This window comes from Myotis daubentonii, chromosome 11, assembly GCF_963259705.1.
Source record: "Myotis daubentonii chromosome 11, mMyoDau2.1, whole genome shotgun sequence".
Lineage (NCBI taxonomy): Eukaryota > Metazoa > Chordata > Mammalia > Chiroptera > Vespertilionidae > Myotis > Myotis daubentonii.
The window spans coordinates 55,402,994-55,427,278 of record NC_081850.1 but is presented as its reverse complement, the minus strand read 5'-3'; the positions used below and the strand labels follow the sequence as shown (position 1 = coordinate 55,427,278).

At 42.4% G+C, this 24,285-nt stretch overlaps 1 protein-coding gene and 1 long non-coding RNA gene across 2 annotated transcripts in view; one reads left to right on the top strand and one right to left on the bottom strand.

Annotated features, from left to right (window-relative positions):
• Positions 1–2,721, top strand: part of LOC132212184 (uncharacterized) — a 23,659-nt gene extending 20,938 nt beyond the window's left edge. The window contains exon 3 of the long non-coding RNA XR_009447677.1: positions 2,608–2,721. This is a non-coding gene — a long non-coding RNA (uncharacterized LOC132212184). The remainder of the gene's footprint in view (positions 1–2,607) is intronic.
• The window catches only part of ANP32B (acidic nuclear phosphoprotein 32 family member B), a 26,893-nt gene extending 2,608 nt beyond the window's left edge, over positions 1–24,285 (bottom strand). The window contains exons 1-5 of the mRNA XM_059657457.1: positions 24,032–24,285; positions 11,538–11,687; positions 7,935–8,057; positions 2,680–2,869; positions 498–622 (exon numbers count right to left, since the gene is read on the bottom strand). Of these exons, the coding sequence (XP_059513440.1) occupies positions 498–622; positions 2,680–2,869; positions 7,935–8,057; positions 11,538–11,687; positions 24,032–24,085 (642 nt within the window). The 5' untranslated portion in view covers positions 24,086–24,285. The remainder of the gene's footprint in view (positions 1–497; positions 623–2,679; positions 2,870–7,934; positions 8,058–11,537; positions 11,688–24,031) is intronic.

Sequence of the window (24,285 nt, the reverse complement as noted above, 5' to 3'; positions counted from 1 at the left end):
AGTTAAGTCCAAGTGAGCCATACATGCCAGGGCAGGACCACATCCCTATTTAACTTTGCATCCCTAGCTCTTTTAACATAGAAGGCGTGTATTTGCTGAATTAGGCTGAATATACAAGAACAAGTCAAGACTTGGTAAACATACCCTTCCTTTCAATACAACAAAGGAACAGGCATACCTTCAGTTCTCAATGTTTCCAGTTTTCTCACCCTACTGAATGAATACTCAACTCACTGCTTCCTCCCAAAGTTAAAGGGTTAAAACTTATCTTGCAGAGCCAAGAACTGTGTCCTGTAGCATTCAGTAAGCATTCCATTTAGTATTTATTAAGAGGGTGGGTTCATAAGAGCTAAATTAATCAGACTGATATTAGTCTACTGAAACGTATATTATTTTCTTCAGAAGGCCTTTTTTCTCTTCCTTTCCTTTCTTCTTAAAAAGGAATCTATACTTTTAATCATTTTAAATAGGAAGCAGGGAAGCAGAGTTGCACTGACCTCCCCACTGACTTCATCTTCATCCTCTTCTCCTTCTACATCTTCGTCTTCATCTTCATCCTCTTCATCATCAAATTCTTCTTCCTCACCATCCTCATCCTCCTCGTCCTCCTCATCTTCTCCTTCTGAAAACAGTCCAAAAGGAATTCATTAAATACCCTTGATGTCCCATGAGGGTACATCTGCTAGATGTTGAGAAATTATGGGTTGGTCCACAGGACAAATGCTGGACTACACCAACATCAGGGGAAACCGTGAACCACAGTTACCCTCTTGCTCCCAAGCTGCTGTAGCTCAGTCCTTTTGTCCTACAGAATCCCATAACATCCGGAGGCCAGGACTCCTGGGAGACTAGATGGACACTATAACACTTTATCCAGTGTCTGGCATTTGACTCCAAGTAAGGAAGGGGGAAGAGGGTAGGCATGTGTATGTATAAAACATGATCAGCTATGAACCAGAACTATTAAAGCTCAGTCATGGGAACATGAATGTTTTACTATTTTTTTCTACCTTTGTCTATGTCTAAAATTTTCCACAGTAAAAAGTTACAAAAAATTGAAACAAAAATATTCTTCTGAGGCAAGGGCACCACCACAAAGCTGCCCAAATGGGGAGCTTGGGAGATGCCGACTAACAAACCTGTGACAAACTGCGGAGGCAAGTTGCAAGGCATCTCCATACCGCGTCTCCATTTGGTGGAGGTTTCTAGCCAAGCAGTTACCTCTCTGGTACTAGAGCTTGCTGTGCTCTATTCTGCCTCCTAGCCGCTCAACACTCTTCCCTCTTCTGTTTGGCTAACACGGATTCAACCTCTGAATCTCAATTAAAAATCACTTCCTTGGGCAGATAAGCCAGACCTCCGAATCCCATCGCATCTCACACAAGCACCCGGTTCTTCTCCATGACCACACACCTTGCTCACTTGTGATTATTTAACACTTTCTTCTTTGTAGTAAGCTCCAAGAGGACAGAAACCATGATGTGGTTCTCAGGAACCCTCCACCCCTCCAAAAGTTTTCTTTACAGGCTCTTTCACAGGTGGCCGTTCAGCCTGTTTAAAATGAACCCCAACAGACCACAGGAGGCACAAAGGGTTCTTAGGGATAACTGAAAACCTGTGGTGAGGGGAACAAGTGACATAAATATTTGGAACAAGGTGAGATGTCCTATTTTGTGACATCTTACAAACTTCGCAGCCATGAGTTTGACATGCTTGTTTTACATCCCATCCTCTCTCTCTTTGCCTTATCTCAAATCTCCTGCAAAATCAAACTGTAAAGATGCTTCCAGAGCACAGCACCAATAATGGCACCAAGTTGCCTGATGTTTTTTCCTCCTCTGCTTCTCTTAAATCATTTCTGTCTTGTGTATTTTTCATTTTAAAGAAAAGAGATATTTAAAAATAATGAGTCTAAAAGCTAACTAGATGTAAAAAACCTTGGTCAGATGTCAATGATAAAAACTATCTTCTAAATCCATGTTATATCCAGAGATTATTTCCCTTATTAATGAAAAATGGAACCTATCACATAGTACTTTGAAATCATCATCTTCTTAGATCCTAGTAATATATTAAAGGCAGGAAACCTATTTTATTTATATTTGGATATAACAAACATATACCAAGTACCTATGAGGTTTTAGGTCCTTTGAATAAAGAAAAAAGCCCGACCCAAGAAAATAATCATAGCATAGTTGGAAGGGACAAGAATAGCAGAGAGACAGGTGCTACGAAAGAGGTAGCAAGGGATGTTCTAGCATGTTCACGAATCTAATCTCTCGAGGGTATCAGGAGAGTCTTCCTGGAAGTGTTGACAAAGATGAGTTTTGTAAGGAGAAGGAGGCAGTAACCAAGGCAGGGGAACAGCTAGGAGGAAGACAGAAATGATGGTCTCTTTAGTAAACTGTAAATCACAAGTACTTCAATGGATGGAGCAGTCCATGATCTCTAGGCTCAAAATCCAAGACATTAGCTAACAAACCATTTTTATTTGGAATCATTTAAAGGCTTCAATGTCCCAAGCACTTAGTAAAATTAAACAGAAGTTGTAACTCCAAATTAAATGGAATGCCTACATGTATGCATATAAATTCTTTTTCTCAACAGCAAGAACATTCAGCAGCTTTATCAGGACCCTGGAAGGCAGAAATTAGGTTGACGGAAATAATGTCCAGTTACCTTCATCATCCTCTTCTTCATCCACACCGTCCACCTCAGCATCTGAGTCAGGAGCTTCTCGATCCTCTCGGTCATAGCCATCCAGGTAAGTCAGCTGGGGCAAGAGCTTGAAGACACTCTCTCGGTAGTCATTCAGGTTAGTAACCTCACAGTTAAACAGATCCAGGCTTTTCAGACATTCCAACTTTTTCTGAAGGATTAAAAAAACACACTTCCTAAACCAAAGGAACCTAAGCAACAAAACCCATCTCCTAAGAGGTAAAAGTCTAGCCTCGTATTTAATTAGGTACTGCCCACTCAACCTTGTACATAGGAAAACATTTCAACTCCTTTGCAATCTTTATATTAGAGGCCACTAGAGATTTGTAACTAGTCCTTTCTTTCTACATCTACCCTTCTCAAAGAACTGTCTTTTTTTTTTTTTGGCAGCATTAGTCTTAAGAAATATGAATTTGAAAAAGTTATTAAAACTGGATCTTCTTATAGTACAAGACAAATCAGAGAATTTGATAAATTTGGTTCAAAACTAAGTTCAAATATTTGAGTAATCAAAAGCCCACTAAGAACTTGCTGGGTATCAAGCAGTCTTCAAAGCTCTGGGGTAGTAGTATGGAAGAAAACTCATCCAACCATCAACTAAATCTCAAGGTGCTTGACGTTTCTACTTGGGAACACAGATGTGAAACACGAGAGAACAGAATAAAGCACAAAGTTTAGTGATGCAGACATTTTCTGGAAAGACAGGAATCAATACAGGCTAGGGAAAAGGAGTTTAAACTTCAGAAATAAGAAACATTACACTCTTCTTCTTTTTGAATTTTTGGGGAAATGATTGACACTGTTACCAGACTTTTCCATGTAAAATTCTTTGGCGTTATCATACCTTGAAACTTTGTTGAATAGGAAAATTTCCAGGTATTTTACTCAGATCTTCATCTGTTATGAAGTACAATGTACTGGTATCAGTACTTCAACCCCACATCTATTAAGTTTTGATTAAGGGTTAAGAGGTTGGGAGGACAGAGATATTATTACAGGCAAGTTAGGAGACAGCACCAGGACAGCAACCCTCTTAGGGAAAAGAGAGAGTGCAAGCTTATAACAAGCAAACACAAAACATGAAGCCTGGTGCCTTTTAGAATAGGGGCAATAAGCCCGGAGGGCATATGCTATATAGCTTCATAAATGTAACTTTTAATGGTTCTGACTCAAGAGAAAAGGCTTGAAAGAATAAGAAAAAAAAAGCCATATATAATATATATTTGGTTAATCCTCACCTGAGGATATTTTTCCATTGATTTTTAAGAGTGGAAGGGAGGGTGAGAGACAGAAGTTGCAAAAAATAAATGTTGGTGTTTAAAGTCTTTGATGCTTTATTTGGGAAAACTATTTCAACATTCACAGGGACCTAGAAAGAAATGCAGATTAAACAAAACCTTGTCTCCAGGACTTGAGGTATCTGTGTAATTCTAGGGAGTTACGATTTGAAAAATCTTTGCTCTAAAGCAGGGCTTGGCAAAAGATTGTCAGCTGGCCCATTCCAAACCACGGCCTGTTTTTGTAAAACAAGTTTTATTCAAACAGAGCCACACTCATTTGTTTATACATTATGTATGGTTTCTTTTGTGCTACAATGGGGAAGCTGAGTAATTGTGACAGAGACTGTATGGCTGACAAAGCCTAAATGATCTATTATTGGGCCCTTTAGCAAAAAGTGTTGCTGACGGCTGCCCTTACAGAATCTTCATCTTCCTGATCAAAGATGAGGTTCCCACACTTAATTTACTTTCACTGAGCAGCCCTTGGGAACACAGAGCCAGACAGGGAACACAGAGTAGGGTTACAGCAACAGGAAACTGTACTCCTCAAAACACCAATGTATGATGATCCAAGCAAGGGTTTGTGAATCACATAATGTGCTTATTAAGTCAGTCCCCTGAGGTCTTAAGAAAACTGTCCCCAACCCTTCTTAGAGCTGCTTTTATGTCATGCAGCTTTCAGATTAGGTTCCCCACTGGGCAGGCTCTGACCTCCAGAAGCCCAGGTATGAATTCTTGCCAAGAAGGAAAAAAATGCTGAAATGCCACCCAGACAACTAGATAGCATACTGGGAACTCTTTTCTCTTCACAAAACAGTTGACTCTATACCAGCTAGGATACAACAAGTAAATTTAGGCAGCTTTCCCAAAGAGGCTAAGTCTAAAAATTCATCAAAGGAACGAGCCATGGACTCCTCAGAACTTACTCCCTAGGAAAAGATGCACAAAAATGCATACAACCCCTGATATTTGATGCTCTACAGTGCCCAAGGCTTTTCTCTAGTTTCACCAACTATCCCGGGCACAGGCCCTCCACAGCTCTGTTTCTGAAATGATGACTCTGTGATATTTTTGGCTACTTCTTGAGAAAGGACCCATTATAATCCGGACATGCCAAACAGTATGCTAGAAAACTAAGTGAAAGAAAATAAACAACAAAATCACAAATAACCATAGTATTCTAGAAACGTTTCAAGTAGTAAAATTTACACTTTAAGATCCCAAATATACTACAGATAGATTGTTCAGGATCCCAATGTAATGTTTAAGTACTGCTAAAAAAAAAAAAAAAAAATCACAAATTTTTATCATATCATAAATTTGGCCTAAAACTAATAGGCTAGCCATAATAAACATTAAACATTTTATTAACAATAATTTTGCTTGCCTTCTTAGAATTTAGAAGGGCTTTTGGGGATGGTTTGGATGGCCCAGGTCTCTTAAAAAAGGTGTCCAAGGAAGTTTGAAATGATGCCTTCTTTGTCTCTCGATTAATGTCCCTGTAGCAAGCAGAGGCATTCACAATCATTGCATTGACTGTTAGAACTGGGCTCAATGTAGACGGTGTTCAAAATGTTATGTGGTTAATGAGGATGAGGATGGTGTTTTTCCCCACTGAAGAATACTATCAGAAGTAAAAATTGACCCAACATTTCCCCCTTTCACCTTCTGCTACAGTTATATTTTATTCTAAGTTCTAACTTCAGGAGACCCACCTAGCACCACTAGGAATCTGAGAAGCAAGTTCAGAGAAGGGCAGGAGCCCACGCTTTTCCAGAAAGTCCTGGGTGTGCAGCACTGCAGCTCTCACTGGCCAGCCAAGTGTGTGACTCTGGACAGGGATTCAGCCTCTCCCAAGCCTCAGCTTCCTCTTGTGTAAAATGAGGGCCATGCTAATTCTATCCACTTTGTAGAAATGTTCTTTGAGGATTACTAATGAGATAACATACATTAAGCATCCACTATAGTGTATGGTACGTAGCAGATCCTCTAAAAATGATAAAATACGATTATTTCTCATTCTTTACTATCCCAGGGAACTGAGACTTTCAGTCATCAAAGGGCCCTCATACATCTCTGATCAGGTCAGGAACACCCAAGCAAACAGCTCCCACACGCTGCTTCTGCTCTGCCTCCGTCTGCTAGGGCACTGACAAAGGCTTCTGATGAAACAGTTAAGGGGACCCAGGTTGTTATGAGCATTAGGCCACAGCCAATGATCTTGCAAGGAAAGGTACTACCTGGTGTTCTGTTCCAGAAAACAAGGGGTTCCTATGCTCACAGTGACCCTGGATTGACAGGCCTGTCGTTAACACAAACAATGAAGATTTAATGTCGGTGTCTGACTGGGAGACCATTAGCACTTAATTTTGTGCTCCTGTTAAATAGCTCAAGTCAATTTAGATATGAAACAAAATTGTAGGTAAAAAGAGAACAGTGCAAAGAACAGTGGATTTGGATTTGCATCCCTATTCTGCAAATTATCATGTGACTATTAATTAAGTTTTCTAAACTTGGTTTTCTCTACAGTCATTCTCTTCTGTGGCTTATGAGGATACAGTGGGCAAAAGTTAATGTCCTTGAATTCAGCAAAACTCAATAAATGTTTGTTTAAACATTGGAAATGTGGACTGGTTTTGAGAAAAAGAATAGAACCAGTAAAAATGAAGGAGCCTAAGTATCTGAGTGTACCTATCTACAGCAGAAAAGAGGGGCAAAATATATGGAGTAAAGGTAGGAAATAGGCTCCCAACATTTATGAGAAATATGAATTAGACATAATTCACTTAATGAAATGTACACATAAAGTGACTCAGTAAAAGATGCTTAATCTACATTGGCACAGCACCTCTATTAATTAGGAGGGAAAAACCCTATAATTCTGACAGGAAACCCTCTTTATTGAAAGAAGTCATAATTTAACCTTATCTTCCCTTGAAATATTAATAGAACATCCTGTACAACTAATATGAAATCCAAATATATAAATATACTGTGACATCAGAAAAGATGAATAGCAGAGGATGGCTTATCCTCTTGGGTTCTGTTCTTCTGCATCCTGAAAGACAACTCCTACCTACTGTGTAACCCTCTCCCAATTAATGTTTGGAAGTTAATGGAAACACTGACTTTATGTACACCAAGTCAGCATCATTAAAATGGAATTCTCCCTGTATGCCAAATTTTTAGAATGCCACGTTTAGGTAAAATAGTCATTTATCAGTCTTGAATTCATAGACATTTCCAGGTGCCAGCCAAAAGAGGAGCCTGTGGGGCTCCCCCACACCCTGCATTAAGCCCTGCCTCTAAAAGCTCTTTTATGGCCACCACAACTTCCACCTGGGCTGGACCCCATTAGCACAGCTTTCCAGCTAACAAAGCAAAGTAAGTGCATTGCCTTATTTTATTTCCAGAACTCCTAAGAGAGGAAACTGAGGCCCAGAGAAAAGAAGCAATTTGCCCAAGGTCACACAGCAAGTCTGTAACTCGTGACACTTAAACTTAACTAATTTTCCATAGCTTATCCAAGTATGTAAGACTGAGGAGGATTTGGGGGTTCTCATGAAAAACTTTGGGCAACAGTGATCCAGCTAGCGCCCAAGATCATGAATTAGGAGATCTAAAACTTATTGGAACTGTCCTTGGACTTCTGTTCCATCTGCAATTCAGATATGCCACCCAGTATAAACAGCTTTTTCTAGAAAAGTATAGAATAGCTTAGCCAGTCGGGGGAGGGGGGGAGAAATAAATGTTTAATTTCATAAACACATGAAATTTTAAAAGGAAAAAAAAAGAACAAAAAAGAATTCCCCTTTTTTGAAGAAAGCCACCACAGTATCAGATAATCAATTATTTCCAATCACTTCCCTTACTATAAAGAAATATGAAAATGAAAATGACCAGTAAGTCTCGGTTTCCAAATTCTTAATTACTTACCAAAGGCTCCAAGGTACTGATATCTTTCAGTTTATTTCCACTTAAATTTAGGTGTGTGAGGTTTGGAAGTTTTTCTGCCAACATGTCCAGACACCCAGAGATTCTATTGTCACTGAGCTCAAGCTGTGAGAGAAAATGCACACAAGACACACACAAATATACAGAGAGACATATATCATTAAGGTGTTCTAAAGAGCAAATACAGTTTTTAAATACTTACCAAGACCAAACAATCTCTGTTTTTATCAGTGCATGTATGTTCATTTTGTTTGGTTAAACCCAAATAAGTAGTTTACGGATCCCAGCAACATTTCCAGGGGAGGAGAGACAGGATAGGATGAGAAGTGTTGTGTTTTCTTAACCAGATGCTAATTATAACAGTTTGCTCAAGTGAATGTATTTTCTAACCTAAAAAGTGGGTCACAGCAAATTAGAATTCTTTAAGAAGTTGTAATATGCTATACTTGCCAGGAAGGGTAACTGGTCCATGCATTCTAAGCAGCTTATTTAAGTGTGTGCCAAGCAAAGCTTGCTGTGCCCACTTGGAACCTAATCTGGTCCTTACAGCGTTGACACATTGTGGAGTTCTACATCTGGAAGCCACCAGGGAATCTGCTCTGACGGCTGTAGGAGGACAAGCCCCAAAACACACCCTTAAAGAAGCTCCATGACCTCAGGAAAGGGAGTGGGGCAACAGCTTCAGGGCTGATACAACCAACTCCCTGGAGGCCACTTCTTGCATAAACCTGGCCTTTACAAGAACCTACTCTAATTTCTTAGCTGTGGGTCAAGTAACACAGCAAACGGTGTGCCAATAAAGGAAATGAGCCTCCAGCAAGAAATATTAGAGTGAAAGATACTGGAGCATGGAAAAATTAGATGGTCGAGAGCATCTAATTCAAATTCTTCATTTTGCAGATGAGAAAACTTAAGACCATACAGCTGGTATCAATCCCCTTTTTAAATGCCAACAACGGTAATTATATCTAACCCTTACTTAGTACTTAAGTGCCAGGTACTATTGAAAGCACTAGAAATACTACATGATCACTTAATCTCACAATAAACCAATGGGGGAGGTAGAATTATTACCCCCACTGCAGATGAAGAAAATGAACTACAAAGAGACAGTGAAATATGCCAAAGAGCTCACAGCTGTTACAGTGGTGAACCTATGATTTGAAGCTGGGCAGGATAGGTTCAGAAGAATCCATGCCCTCTGCACTATGCTGTGTACCTAGAAGAGCATGAAAACATCATGTAATTTCATCTATAGCATGCAATGAAATAATGAGCAGAATAGAGGAACTCTTTAATTTAAATAGTTGTTGAAAGAGTGAGTTTAAAAAACAATTCAAGCCCAACTAGTGTGGCTCAGTGGTTGAGCATCAACCTATGAACCAGGAGGTCACAGTTCGATTCCCGGTCAGGGCACATGCCCAGGTTGTGGGCTCAATCCCCAGGCAGCTAATCAATGATTCTCTCTCATCATGTTTCTATGTCTCTCTCTCCCTCTCCCTTTTTCTCCAAAATCAATGAAAGAAAAAAAATATATATATATAAAAATAAATAAATGAAGTCTGGTGCTTGGGTGTTATTGTTTCAGGAGAATGCAACATTTCCGAAAAAAATTTTCCTTCCAATGTGATATTCCAGTCTAATATCTAATCATCTAGATTTAAAAATATAACTCTATAATCAACAAAGCCCCAAGTGTTACCTTTATTGAGATATTAGTAAATCAAAATAAAAAGAGAACACTTATTTTTGTTGGTCAGAATATCAACACATATGTAATAGATCCTTTCAACATGAGTATCTTAGGGAGCAGAAATAACAAGGCAATCCCACCAGAGGACTTAATGGCATATTTATTTGAAATAAAAGCAATGTGTAAATTTAGGAAACCTGTGACATTTATACACCAAATTTCTTTCAGATCCTGTTTTCTTGTTATAAAACAAGCCATTCTGGGGTAGGAAGAAAACAAAGTCCACATCAACTGTAAGAACATCTATCTGCCTTTTAAATCTGATTTATAGAAGTCTCCATTCCTCCCTCACTAATTCTATAAGTAACAAATTAAAATAAGACTTCAAAAGGATTTGATTAAGCCTATATACATACAGATGGTCACTGATACATTTACTTTCTAAGTCTGACAGTATACTGACTATAATAATCCAGGAAAATGTATCAGGATGCTAGGAAAACAGAACACAAAACACATACTACTAGGATCTGCTAGCATCAAGTTTATGTAGATAGATAAAAAGCCACCAGGTGTTTACTGAACTAATCAGAGCTTCCAGTGTCACCAATAACCAATGCAAATAAAAAGGATGACTCTTGAATCTCTAAAGCACATACTTACCAGAGGAAAGGAAAAAATTTACCAATTTAAATATAACATGATTCTTTGATATAGGAAGCAGGGCACCCTGAAAACCATGGAGTACCTGAGCATTTATTACTTAAATAAAGCAAAGAAAGCATTTCTTGTTTTAATTCATGTGCATAAGTAAAAAACAATTCCCCTCAGGACTCAAAAGCAAGCTACAGGAACAGCGTACCTGCCCCTTTGCTTAAATTTGATTATGAATTTTTTTTCTATGTATATCTTTGTTTAGACAAAGTTTCAACATAAATTCCCTAATAAAGTGAATACCTAAACATAATCACATACCTTTCTGAATGCTAAAAAAAAAAAAAAAAAAAAAAAAAAAGGTACTGGGTTAGGAAATAGGAAATATGGATTCTAGTTTTGGCTCTAGCACGAACCACTTTTGTGGGTGTCTTTAGGCAAATTACTATACCTTTCTAAATTTACTGATGTGTCTATAAAATAAGGAGCTAGGCTGGAAGATGAAGTTTCTTCCAGTTTTGACATTCTGGAGCTCTGTGACAGATAAATATGCAAGGACACAAGAAAACATGTCTCTTGTTTTTTTAAAGTAGGGGGTGGACTGGAGGGCAATAGTGATTGGTTGCAATTATAGACTAATGAAGAGCTAACAACAGACCATCAGCTAGGATACAGAAATACAAAAGCTTTGTTACAATGGATTCTTGCAGCAAGTCATAGCACATTTTAAACTTTTAGTCATTAAAATTATGTAATGGGTTTGAATTATCAAAGACTATAAATCTGAAAAGTCTTTACTACTCAAACTCATCCTTAATCAACAAACATAAAACATGAGTGATAGGCACCTGTTTCCTAAACCAGAGCATACTAAGAACAAAAGTGTCTAAGATTATAACAACAAATTTATAACAACTAATAAATTATTCACAAAATAATTATTCTTCATAGCTAATATTTATTTAGCATCCAACATGTATTATTTCCAAACATCACAACAATTCTGTAAGGTCAGGCGGTATCACCAGTTTACAGGTGAGGAAATTGAGCCTTACAAGGATTAAGTAACCTGCAGATCACCCATCAAGGAAATGATAGAACTGGAATTCAATCCCATATATGCCCAGTTCCAAAGGCTATGTGCTTTCTGCTACATTAAATGCTTCCTTACAGGTAAAACCATGTATTTTCCCCTTCCCGGTATGGTTCCTTTTTACTGTTAAAGAAAAAGCACTTACCTTTTTCAATTTTGGTAGTTTGGGGAGATTTGAAACTGAAATCAAGCCTACATTTATTAAACTGAGGAACTCTAAGTTCACAAATTCATCTGTTAAGCCCTCAATTTTCCCATCATCTGATTTGCAATTGTCCAGGACAAGTTCTCGAACCTGTAGATGACAAAAGAAAAAAGGAAAAGACAAGCTTTCAGAAACATACAGAAAAAAACAAAAACTTCTACCATAAATACCCAGCAAAAACACCCACATATAGGGGCAGCCTTTAGATCACAGTTATAAATAAATGAAAAATGATTAAGGCTTTAGAAACAATATACTAATAGATACCAAGGGTGGAATGTTACACCACGAATAAAGATGTGAACTCTTTCTTTTCCAGAGACAGAAACTACAGTTCATAAGATAGAAGTGAAGAAACTGTATCTCCCCTATTTCTTTTCCCAAGTCTGTTCCCTTAGGGTTAGCTTTAACTATAAATGCAGAGTGAAGATACCCCTCACCCTCTTTTAGGCTGAGTCTACCTCAAGGCCCAAGAGACTGACACAAGGAAAATATGGAAGTTTTACTTTTCCTATCAAGATCACTAGGAGATGTTGGCAGCACTATACATTTCCACTTGTGGTATTATTAACTCTTTACTAAGATTATCTTGACACTTGGAATGGGTTAAGTGAAGTGTCAAGGCCTTAATTCAAAACAAAGATCAATCTGGGTTATATGTGAGAATGACAGGCGAGAGACTATTAGACATTAAATTAGGTTCCTTTTTCATACATAAAATCTCCTTCTTTGGAGATCCTGAAATTCAGAACTCGAATTCATCCAAGGGTATCACATCTGAAGATTTTGAATACTGATTTAATAAGTCTACAGTGTGAATACTATAATAATCCTTATTGCCATTCTTGCTCTGTGGTTGACTCTGAAACTTGCAATTTTTATCACGTTCTGATCAATTTACAGTGATGCAAATTAGTTTTAACTGCCAAAGGCATTCTTGCAGTGAATCTACCAAGTTTAATAGCATTAATCAAGCATGTATACGGAAGGGAGATGCTGATAGCTCTAAAATGAGGATAGGAGCTAGTGACATCTTCATCCTCCCATACAGAATCCAAGGATCCTACTCTATTAATTGCTATCATTTATTGAGACCATACTTGTTATTCCTGGCACCACCACATCCTCCCCCCATTTACAGAGAAGGAAACAGATTTATAGAGTCTGTGATACCCACACCACCACAACTTCTCACTTGCTTCTTCATTATTTCTCACTGCCTGATTTCCTCCTCAGAAGCCCTGGTTTCAGTCAGGACGCATGCAGTCCTATTGTACCTTTTTCCTTCCTTCTACTTTTCTCTAGACATCTCTTCCATTCTTCCTTCTCCTGATGAAAATCAGCACATGTGAAAACCTAAGAAGTCAACTGAGGAGAGCTGGGCTATGGAGACAGATGCCTGGCTCTGCCACTTATAACCTGTGTGACCTTGGGCAAGCCACTTAACTTCTCTGTGCCTCAGTTTCCTCATCTATGAAGTGGAAAAAAATATTACCCACCTCATGGAGCTGTTGTAGAGCAGTGCTTGGGACATAGTAAATGCTGAGAAAGTAACCTCTCAGGAAAGGAACTAGGGGAATGCTGTCTACTTTATTCGTATCTATATGAAGTTTTCTTTTTTTTTTTTTACTAGCAGGTATTCCTTTTGTATTAAACACACACACACATACCTCTCCCTAGCCAGCTGCTCAGTGGTTAGAGCGCTGGCATGCAGACTAAAGGGTCACGGGTTTGATTCCTGGTCAAGGGCACATACCTGGTTGCAGGCTCAATCAGCCCTGATTGGGGCATGTGCGGGAGGCAACCTGTTGATGTTTCTCTCTATTATTTCCCTCCCCCTCCCATCCATTCTCACTAGAAAAAAAAAAAAAAATCAATGGAAAAAAATATTCTTGGGTGAGGATTAACAAAAAATAACAACACCCCAAAATATAAAAAAAGGTCAACTGTTATTGCCACCCACCAAAGTAGTATACTACGCCACTAAAATGGGCCCATTTGGTTTAGGGCAGTGGTTCTCAACCTTCTGGCCCTTTAAATACAGTTCCTCATGTTGTGACCCAACCATAGAATTATTTTCGTTGCTACTTCATAACTGTAATGTCGCTACTGTTATGAATCGTAATGTAAATATCTGATATGCAGGATGGTCTTAGGCGACCCCTGTGAAAGGGTCATTCGACCGCCAAAGGGGTTGCGGCCCACAGGTTGAGAACCGCTGGTTTAAGGGATTTTTCTATGATTGTATCTGACAGAGAATCCAAAATTATTATACAGAATGAAATTACCTCAATATGCCAAAAGCCAAGTGAGGAGGAATTAGCCATATTGCATCTTAAGCCATTTTGCCTCCCAGCTTACTGGGTGAAATCACCTTTTAGACAATTTCTCTCAACCAGTGAAATTGCACTTTAACTATAATTATAAAAAACTACCATAAAGCGCCCTAGCCACTCTGGCTCAGTGGATAGGGCATCGGCCTGCGGACTGAAGGGGCCCAGGTTCAATTCTGGTCAAGGGCACATGCCCGGGTTGCGGGCTCGATCCCCAGTGGGGGGTGTGCAGAAAGCAGCCAATCAATGATTCTCTCTCATCATTGATGTTTCTAACTCTCTCTCCCTCTCCCTTCCTCTCTGAAATCAATAAAAATATATATATTTTTAAAAACTACCATAAAGCATTTAAATGTGACGTACATGTTTGCTGAACCAAATTGCAGGATAGAAATCAAAGAGGGACCTGGGAGGGAAAAAAATGTTAAAGTGGTTCTTTTTATTAAAAAATGTTTTTTTCTTGACTTTTTAGAGAGGAAGGGGGAGAGAGAAACACATTTGTTGATCATTTATTTATGCATTCATTGGTTGATTGTTGTTATGTGTCCTGATGGGGATCAAACCCACAACTTTGGTGGGTCTGGATGATGTTCTATCCAACCAAGCTACCCATCCCAGTCTGTTAAAGTCGTTCTAATTTGCAGGCTTAGATATTGAGTATAGAAGATGATGGAGCGGAACTGAGGTTCTGGTTTAGAGAAATGGGAACCATGTAGCTTGAGGGAATAAGAAAGGAACAGCTAGCTTGTGGAGGGAAGTGTGTAAGGAAAAACAAAGGGATACCAAGTTTAAGTTTCCTATGGAATGTCCAGATGAAAGAATCCCTAGGGAACTGGACACATGGGTATGGAGTTCAGGGGAAGTCTGGGTTGTAAATTCCCTATTTGTGAGTCACCAGGACAGACAGTAGTGGGAGGCCGGAACTCCTAGGAAGAGGACCGAGGATGGAACCCTGAGGAGATGGAATCCTGCAAGGGAGACTTGAGAAGAATCAGGAAATACCCAAAAATGAAACATGAGCTTAAAACATCCAGAAAGGCTTATGAAAGAAGTCACAAGAAGTGATTGAAAAAATTAGAAAACTTAAATGCCCTTAAGAAAATAATTTCCTGGATACACTGTGGTATGTAAAGTGTACAGAAAGTGTTATTTATGTAGTATGTCACACATTTACTTTCTTATCTATATCTATAAAAGCCCAGTGACTGAATGGTGGAACAACCAGTCGACCAGTAGCTATGACATGCACTGACCACCAGGGGGCAGATGCTCAATGCAGGAGTTGCCCCCTGGTGGTCAATGTGCTCCCGCAGTGGGAGAGCCGCTCAGCTGACCGGGATGAGTGGCGCTCCCACAGCGGGCTGATCCTGCAGGTCACGCCCCCCCCCACCAGTGCAAAAACCCATGCACCAGGCCTCTAATTCATAATATGCAAATTGACTAAACAGTGGAACAACCAGTTGGTGGGCAGGCAGTGCCAGGCCAGCCAGGCAAGTGCCAGGGGGCAGAGGGAGGGGACGGCGATGGGGGTCGGGGGGGGCCACGGGTCGCCTCCGGCAGAGGGAGGCGGGCAGCAGTGGGAGCGTGATGGGGGCAGCAGAGGGAGGCCAGATTGCTGCTTAGGCCCACTCCCCAGGCGGAGCAGGCCTAAGCCGTCAGTAGGACATCCCCTGAGGGCTCTCCTCCTCCCCCAAGTGCAAATTTTCGTGCACCAGGTCTCTAGTATGTACATAAAACCTCACAGAAATAATCTCTCACAGAAAGCAAGTGGCTGGGAGACTTTTCTCTAAAACCTTATTTTGTGCTTTATTGATGAGAATGTTAATCTATTTTTAAAAAATAAAGATAAAAACAGTCACCGCTAGTCTTTTAAAGTACTGCATAGGGCAGTGCTGGCGAACCTTTTGAGCTCAGCGTGTCAGCATTTTGAAAAACTCTTAACTCTGGTGCCGTGTCACATATAGAAATTTTTTGATATTTGCAACCATAGTAAAACAAAGACTTATATTTTTGATATTTATTTTATATATTTAAATGCCATTTAACAAAGAAAAATCAATCAAAAAAATGAGTTCGCATGTCACCTCTGACACACGTCATAGGTTCGCCATCACTGGCTTAGGGGTTTGTGTAAAGATTGTAGGGGATTGAGCAGATGATGAAATGAGAGAAACCTTGGATCTAAACAAAATCAACTTTCTGATCATAAACATACATTAAATGGAAAGCATATTAATGTTTATTACTGTTGATATTTTGGTATATTTTTTGTCTTTCTTTTTGTATTTTAAATATAGGCAAGGTAAAACTGTATGACTTAGCATACTTTAAAGTAACAACTCTGCTCTGGCTAGGTAGTTCAATTGGTTAGAGTGTCATCTCAAAATGCCAACGTTGTAGGTTCCATCCCTGGTCAGGACACATACAAGTATCAACCAATGAGTGCATAAATAAGTGGAACAACAAATTGATGTTTCTCTCTAAAATCAATTAAAAAAAACAACACTACAACTCTGAATATGTTAATAGCTAAATAAATTAAAGTGTATGGCTGTACCATAAATTACTTTACAATCCTCCTTGTAGAACACAGTTCCAATCTTCCCTATTATAAAAAATGCCGTAATATCTTATGTAAAATCTCTTCTGTAATTAGGATTGTTTCCTTAAAAGCTATTGCGAGGCAAAAGAATATAAACATTTGACTCTCCTTATTGAGTTATGAATTCTTTATTTAAAACTCCTTTTTTTTCAATAATGTGAATATATTTGTTTTTTCTTTTTAAATGTATTTTTTATTGATTAAGATATTACATGTGTCCTTATCCCCACATTGCCCCCTACCCCCACCCCCGTTGTCTGTGTCCATTGGTTAGGCCTATATGCTTGCATATAAGTCCTTTGGTTGATCTTTCCCCCTTACCCCCACCCTCCCCTACCTTCCCTCCAAGGCCAGACAGTCCAATCAATGCCTCTCCGTCTCTGGATCAGTCCTTGTTCATCAGTTTATGAACATAAGCTGATGAACATAAACTGATAAAACTCCTTTTTTAATGCTTTTTTTGTGATCTTTCTTGATACATGAAAATTCTAGATATCTGCATTTATACTTTTCTTGAGGATATTGTTTTTACCCTAGTAAGGAAAAAAATAAACACCCTAAAAGAGACATTTACAAAAAAAAGACAAGCCATAAAATACAAATCATCAAGATGGTAAACACTAAAAAATAAAATGTTCAATTACAAGAAATAATATATATGCATATTAAAAATGAGATATATCATTCTACTCTTGTTGGAGGCAGGGCACCTCTTCTTGTGCAGAAGACAGCTAGGATGGGCACCAATATAGGTGAATTTATAAGTGGGAGAGCAAGAAGTTCAGGGAATGTACACTGAGACCTTTAATTTCCTCCATGAGTAGAAGGCAACAGAATTTACTGGGGTGAGTAGGGCAGAGGGTTGTATGGCTCAGTAGAGAAAGCATGTCTCTTCACTTTTCTAAGAAGGCTAAGGATGTAAAGAAATGTGTTACCCTCCCAGAACAGGGCTCCAGAGGCACAGTAAGAGGACAGAGCAGAGTGGGAATTACTGCAGAAAGCAGAGACCATAGGAGGGGTCCCACTCAGTGCTGAGCCAGAATATGACAGGTCTGGAAAGCTTTCCATCAGGCAGTCTTCCAGCCTGTTTAAAGTTCTAAACAAAACTTTGGTGAAGCCCTAGCTGGTTTGGCTCAGTGGATGGAGTGTCGGCCTGCAGACCAAAGGGTTCCGGGTTGCATACCCGTCAAGGGTACATGCCTGGGTTGCGGGCTCAGTCCAACGTGTATGAGGCAGCCAATCAATGATTCCCTCTCATCATTGATGCTTCCATCTCTCTCTTCCTCTCCGAAATAAATAAAAGTATATTAAAAAAAAAACAAAAAACCTTTGGTGAAAGATATGTTCTCCCTGGCACTGTGTCAGCAGCATTTGAAATAACTAAGCCTCCCTGAAGTGTGAGGGGATCCAGATTACCTTGCAAGGGAGAACACAATTGTCCAAGAGTTTGCATGGGGCCCAGCTGGTGTGGCTCAGGGGTTGAGCGTTGACCTATGAACGAGCAGGGCACAGTTCAATCCCCGGTTAGGACACATGCCTAGGCTGTGGGCTCAATCCCCGGTGGGGGGCATGCTAACAGCCGATCAATGATTCTTCTCATCATTGATGTTTCTATCTCTCTCTCCCTCTTGCTTCCTCTCTGAAATCAATAAAAATGTATTTTTTAAAAAGAGTATACATGGGCCCAGTGTGTGTGTTTGTGGGGAGAGGGGGGAGTGATAGATAGGCATTGCCTCCCAATCTAGATTTAGAATACATTGGGAGGTTCTAATCAAGGAGAAATGACCCTAGTTTCCCCTTCTTATGCCCCAAATCTTCCATGGCTACTACCTAAGAAGGGAAGGTTGGGCAGGCACTTGTACATTTGTGTATACAACTTAGAGGAGCTATTTGGTCCAAAATAGTTAGTAGTCCTTCTGCTCAAAAATAGATGTTTTAACTTTTGGGGTCAAATTCATGCTTCTTCATACCTCATGTTCCAATTAAATATGAATTTAAGATATAAACACTTGAGAACTAAAACTCCATTATTTCCTATTTTAAACTTTTGGGTTGTTTTTTTGTTTGTTTGTTTTTCTATAGCTATCAGCAAAACACTGCTGTTTTCATTGAGAAATTTGAGCTATACTATAGCCTAGTTATGGGGACTAGAGCTGGGAGCCACAAATGACATTAAGCAATTTTCCTTCCACCCTCTCCAATTTACTCTCATTTCCCACTCTTCTTGCTACACTAAAAAAAGAGATGTTTTACCTAACTGGTTGGGGGACTTCCCCAATTACAAGTTATCCTTGTTACAAGAAGGGGAAAAAAACTATGGAGAAATTAAAGATCATTTTAAATTACCAATTACTTTAATTAGAAAATACAGCCCTAGACAGTTTGGCTCAGTGGATAGAGTATTGGCCCATGGACTGAAGGGTCCCGGGTTAGATTCCCACAGTTCCCGGTCCTGGTCAGGGTGCATGTGGGAGGCAACTAATTTATGTATCTCTCTCACATTGATGTTTCTCTTTCTCCCCCCACGCCCTTCCACTCTCTCTAAAAATCAATGGGAAAAAATATTCTCAGGTGAGGATTAGAAAAAAAATTACATAATTATTGTACTAAGTGAAATAATCCAAAAAGGTAGAAAAAGTATTTCTTGCTACTCTTGCTAATTTCCATTCTTCTGAGTTAACTACTGTTCAAACCTTCTACCCTACTGTTATTTTAAAAGTGTTTTCAAATTAACAATAGAACAGATTTATATTAGTGGTCCTCAAACGTGTTTAGGTGGCAGAAATAATGACATGAAGTAAACATCCATATCCTACTGGTGGGTAAAGGAAACCATTCTAAAAAGCAATTTGGGCCCTAGCCGGTTTGGCTCAGTAGACAGAGCAGTGGCTTGCGGACCGAAGGGTCCTGGTTTTTTTTTGTTTTTGTTTTTGAATATATTTTATTGATTTTTTACAGAGAGGAATAGAGAGTTGGAAACATCGATGAGCTGCCTCCTGCACACCTCCTACTGGGGATGTGCCCACAACCAAGGTACATGCCCTTGACCGGAATCGAACCTGGGACTCTTCAGTCCACAGGCCAACGCTCTAGCCACTGAGCCAAACTGGTCAGGACGGGGTTTGATTCCGATCAAGGGCATGTACCTTGGTTGCAAGCTCCTTCCCGGCCTGTGCCCTGGTTGGGGCTCATGCAGGAAGCAACTAATTGATGTATGTCTCTCACATAGATGCTTCTCTCTGTCTTTCCCTCTCTCTTCCACTCTCCCTAGAAATAAATGGAAAAATATCCTCAGGTTTGAATTAAAAAAAATAATTAAAAAGCAATTTGGTAAAAGATAGAGATTCACTTTACGAGATACTCACTTCAATACTCTTTAAAATAGCAAAAAAAAAAAAAAAAAAAAAACCAACAAAAAAACACCAAACTTCTAACCACCCCATGGGGATGATTAAATTATAACCAATGCAGACATTAACAATGAGGCTATAATGAATAATTACATAAAAAGATAAAGATGCTTGCTGCATTTTATTTATATAACTAAATAAATGCTACACATCAGAATGTCTAAATGGTAGAATGGGTAGTATGTGTGAGATTTCTATTTTTAAATTTTTGCTTCTCTATATCTGCTACTTTTTTAGCTTATTTATATCATTTTTTCTTCAATGAATATGTATTACTTATACAAGGAAAAAAACACAGTTAGCTGCTGTGCACCCAATTAGAATATCCCATTGAGCTCAAAATTACATCAAAAGAGACAAAACAGTAGATGCCAAAAGTTGGGGGAAATATGAAGAAAACCTAAATTTTTTCCCCAGTAAGTTGGGACGAAGGAAAGGCTATTCTTATTTATGGCCTATGAAATATCTCGGTCTAGCAAACAGCCCAGCATGTTCCACAGGGGCATGGACTGTAACCCCAGGAACTGGTTGGCTTTCTAACTTTGAAGGAAAAACTCAAGCAGAGCTATTATCAGGCTACCTGTCCCTAGATGCAGAGTTAATAAGGTGCTTGTACCAGCAATTTCTGTGTTGTATATGGTATGTTTTAGGGCTGTACAATTTGTTCTCAGTGAAGTACAACACAAATATTTTACATAAAACATTTCCTATCCTTGCTTATACTTTTAAATGGTTATCACCATTCTTTCTTAGCCATTTCTTCCCCTATGAGAACACACCTCTGATATAAAGAGCTGTTCTAGACTTAGAAAACACTGAGTTACACATATATTTTTAGTCCTCTCCCCCTCAGAGGAATGAATGTATCTGTGTTTATAAAGAACAAGGCTATACTGATCGATGAACTGAACCTATTATCTTAACCTAAGCCTTTGGCCAAAGAACACAGGTAAAGTGTTACCAGGGTCTTCTGCAAACCCCCAAATAAAATAACAAAAAAGCCATAGATCCTAACATTTATGATCAAACTTCCACTTACCGTCCTCAAACACTTAGCTCTCACTAGATGATATTAGGGTCAGCCATGGAATACAGTCTTAGATGCATTTAAGAGCTTTCTGTTCATACATTCAATGGAGAAAGAAATTTTCTTCCTTCCCCAAATGACAAAAGTCTTCAGAATCCTGAAGGCCAAACCTACTTTCTAAGAGCAGGTCCCACACAAACATAAGGAACCGTGTGACTAGTTGAGTTTGGTTTTAAAGGAGTCATCTTGGAACTTCTCATTAGCCTTAAGAAGAATGCTTTTGTGCAAAAACACTTTTTTAATTCCTCTTACAAATATTTCCCTTCAAAATCTACAGCATTTTTTTCTCCTGGAAAAGCCTTGTGTTGAAGGTCAAAGCTTTCCTCTCCTCTCTTACCTCCTACTGGCCTCAGTCTCCCAGGCAGACCCCCGGGGCCCCTTCCTGATCCCCAGTCGGCGGCTCCCAGGCCCCTCAAAGCCCCGCAGCGCTCGGCCTTGTCCGCACTGCCTTTCCGGGCCGGCAGGCTGCTGGCGCTCAAATATTTGTTTAATAAAACACCGGATTACCGTGGCCAGTGCTGTCCAACGGAGTAGCTACCAGTCGATTGTGGCTTAGGAACACTTGAAATGGGGATCCGGCAACTGTCAAACCCATCTTTTAACCGAATTTTAATTAAATAGCCACACGACTCTAACCTCTGACAAGAGGGTAAGGTCTGTTGATTACTCAAAAAATTAATACTTGCACATATATGTACACTTTTTTAAAAAGCAATATGTTAGTTACCTCATATACAAAAACATTCAGTGTAGTGGGAACACCAGCCCAGTTGTATTTCCCAGAGGGAGCAACACTGCTGTCACTGAGCACCTTATTTATTTACTTGTTTGTTTGTTTAATTGTCAAATGCTGTAAGTCCCCCCACTCTCTTTTTTAACTTTTTGTCGAATTTTTTGGGGTGACATTGGTTATTAAAATTACATGGGCTTCCGGTGTATAATTCTGTAACACGTCATTTGTATATTGTATTGTGTTCACCCAAGTCAAGTCTTACTACTTTCATCGTACTTTAGCTTAGGCACAAAGACTTCAAATTCTGGACTTGAAAACCTTTACATCCACGTGGGTACTTTGGGAAATTTTGGCTGAATTTAATTAGTCCACATTCTATGGATTTACAACTACTCAGTAATAACGTAAACTCCCGAAATTACAACTCAAAATAACAGCGTGAAGCAGCTTAACCCTTCCGTGTACTAGCACGTGGCCAACACAAAATGTCTGACTGATGAGCCGACGGGTCGAACGTGACCCAACCTCCACCTTCAAAGCCGGGGGCCTGGCCAAGGTGCCCCTGTTCTCGGGCCCAACAGGGGCGCTCGTGGCGGCCACGCGGGGGGGCGCCCCTAACGTCACCGGCGGCGACTTCGTGCACGCAGGACTGAAAACCGCGTGCGCCCCGGGCGAACGCGGGCTGGATTCCCACAAGTCGGCCACTTGTTACACCCACAGCCACCCGTGCACCACGTGCACCCGCCGCCGGACGGGGAGGCCGGCGACCCCCGGCCAGAGCGCGCCGCTCGGTCCAGGAGGGTCTGGCAGGGGCGCGGCTCCCCCGCGTGGCGCCCGGACCCGGGAAGCCGCCGCCGCCGCAGCTCGCGGGGCGGGCGGGAGAGGAGGGGCGGGCAGCAAGGGCGACGCTGGAAGGCCCGCCCGCTGCAGGCCCCGGGCGGCCGCGCTCCTGCACTTGCGCGGGCAGAGGCCGCCCAGGCCCGCCCGCACCCCGGCGCCTGGCCCGGGCGGAGCCGGCTCCTGGCATCGCCCTTTTAAGAACGGGGGGGAGCAGGACGGAGCGCTCCCGAGAGGAGAGGAGCCGACTGCGGAGCGCGCGGCTCCCGCCAGTGCGAGCCGAGCCCAGCCCAGCGCGGCGGCGGAAAAGCCGCGAGCTCCGCCCGGGGAGCGGCGGCCGGCAGCCACCGCGGGGGGCGGGCGGGCAGGGCAGGGCCGAGCTCGCGGCCGGCTCCGGCGGCGGAGGGAGACGGGTGCCCGCCAACATGGCGCTGTGTCGGCCTGTGGCGCGCCCCGGCTGGCGCGAGGAGCCGCCGCCCGCCCACACCGAGGGGCCAGCCTCCCGGACCGCGGCCCCGGAATCCGCCGCCGCGGCGAGGGAGGGCGAAGCCGCCGTTATAACGGCCGGCCCGGGCCGAGCGGGGCCCGCCCTGAAACGAGCGCGAGTGGGGAAGGCCCCGGAGGCGAAAGGGAAGCGGGGGGAAATGGTGGAGAAAGTTTTATTTTTAGGCTTGAAAAATGGCGGGAACCGCGTCCTTTTTTCAAACTTGGCCTCGGGAGGGGCGGCGGTTGCGCCACCTCCGCTGCCCGGGCCCGCCCCTCCCCCGCTCCGCGCGCGCCAGGCCGCGCCCGCCGGAGCCCCGGCACCCGAGGGGGCTTCCCGCCACCACCACCCCCCACCCCAACCCTCGGAGGCCAAGGCGCCCTCCTCGCCTCCCGGCCCCTGCCCCCCGGGCCGGCGTCCACCGCAAGGCCGGGCTGGGAGAGCCACGTCCGCCCCCGCGCTCCAGCCCCTTCCCCAGCCGGCCCGGGGCGCGCGAAGCCCGGCCTGGCCCGCAGCGGGCCCCGCCTGGGATGGCCGCGCGGCGGCTGGGCAGGCCGGGTCCCGCCGGGCCGCGCACCCCGGGAGGCTGCAAACATGGCTCCCAGCGTTACACAACCCCTCCTCCCTCCCGCGCCGCCGGCCACACGCACACGCGCTCCTCCGGGAAGGACCCCGGCGGACGAGGCGCTCAAAGTTTGCTTCCCCCACCCCACCGCCCTCCCCTGACGGCCGCGGGGGCCCGCGGGCGCCAAAGAGTTAATATCCGCGCGCTCGCTCCCCCCTCCGCGCCCGCCCGCCCGCCCGCCCGCCCGCCTTCCCCGTCCGAGCCCGCGAGCTGCGCCCTTCCCCGCGCCGAGGCCGGAGAGCCCGCGGACGGGGCCCCGCAGGTGGCCACCATGACATGCAAGTCATCGGAGGGAGAGGGCGCCCGAAGGGGGCTCTACTTACAGCGGCCGGGGTCCGGTTCCTCAGCTCCAGGTGGATCCTCTTCTTCATGTCCATGTTTCCCTCTTCCCCCCTCTTCAAACTTAACTTTCCGCGGCGGGGGCGGAGGGGGGAGAGGCGTCCCGGCCTGCGCAGCGAGGGCCGTCGGGAGGGGTCGGCTGTCGGCGGAGGCCGGCGGCGCGGGGCTGGGCGGCGGGCGGCGTGCGGGCAGGCGAGCGGAGCCCCCGGAGCCAAGTTACTCGCGGGAGCGGAGAGAA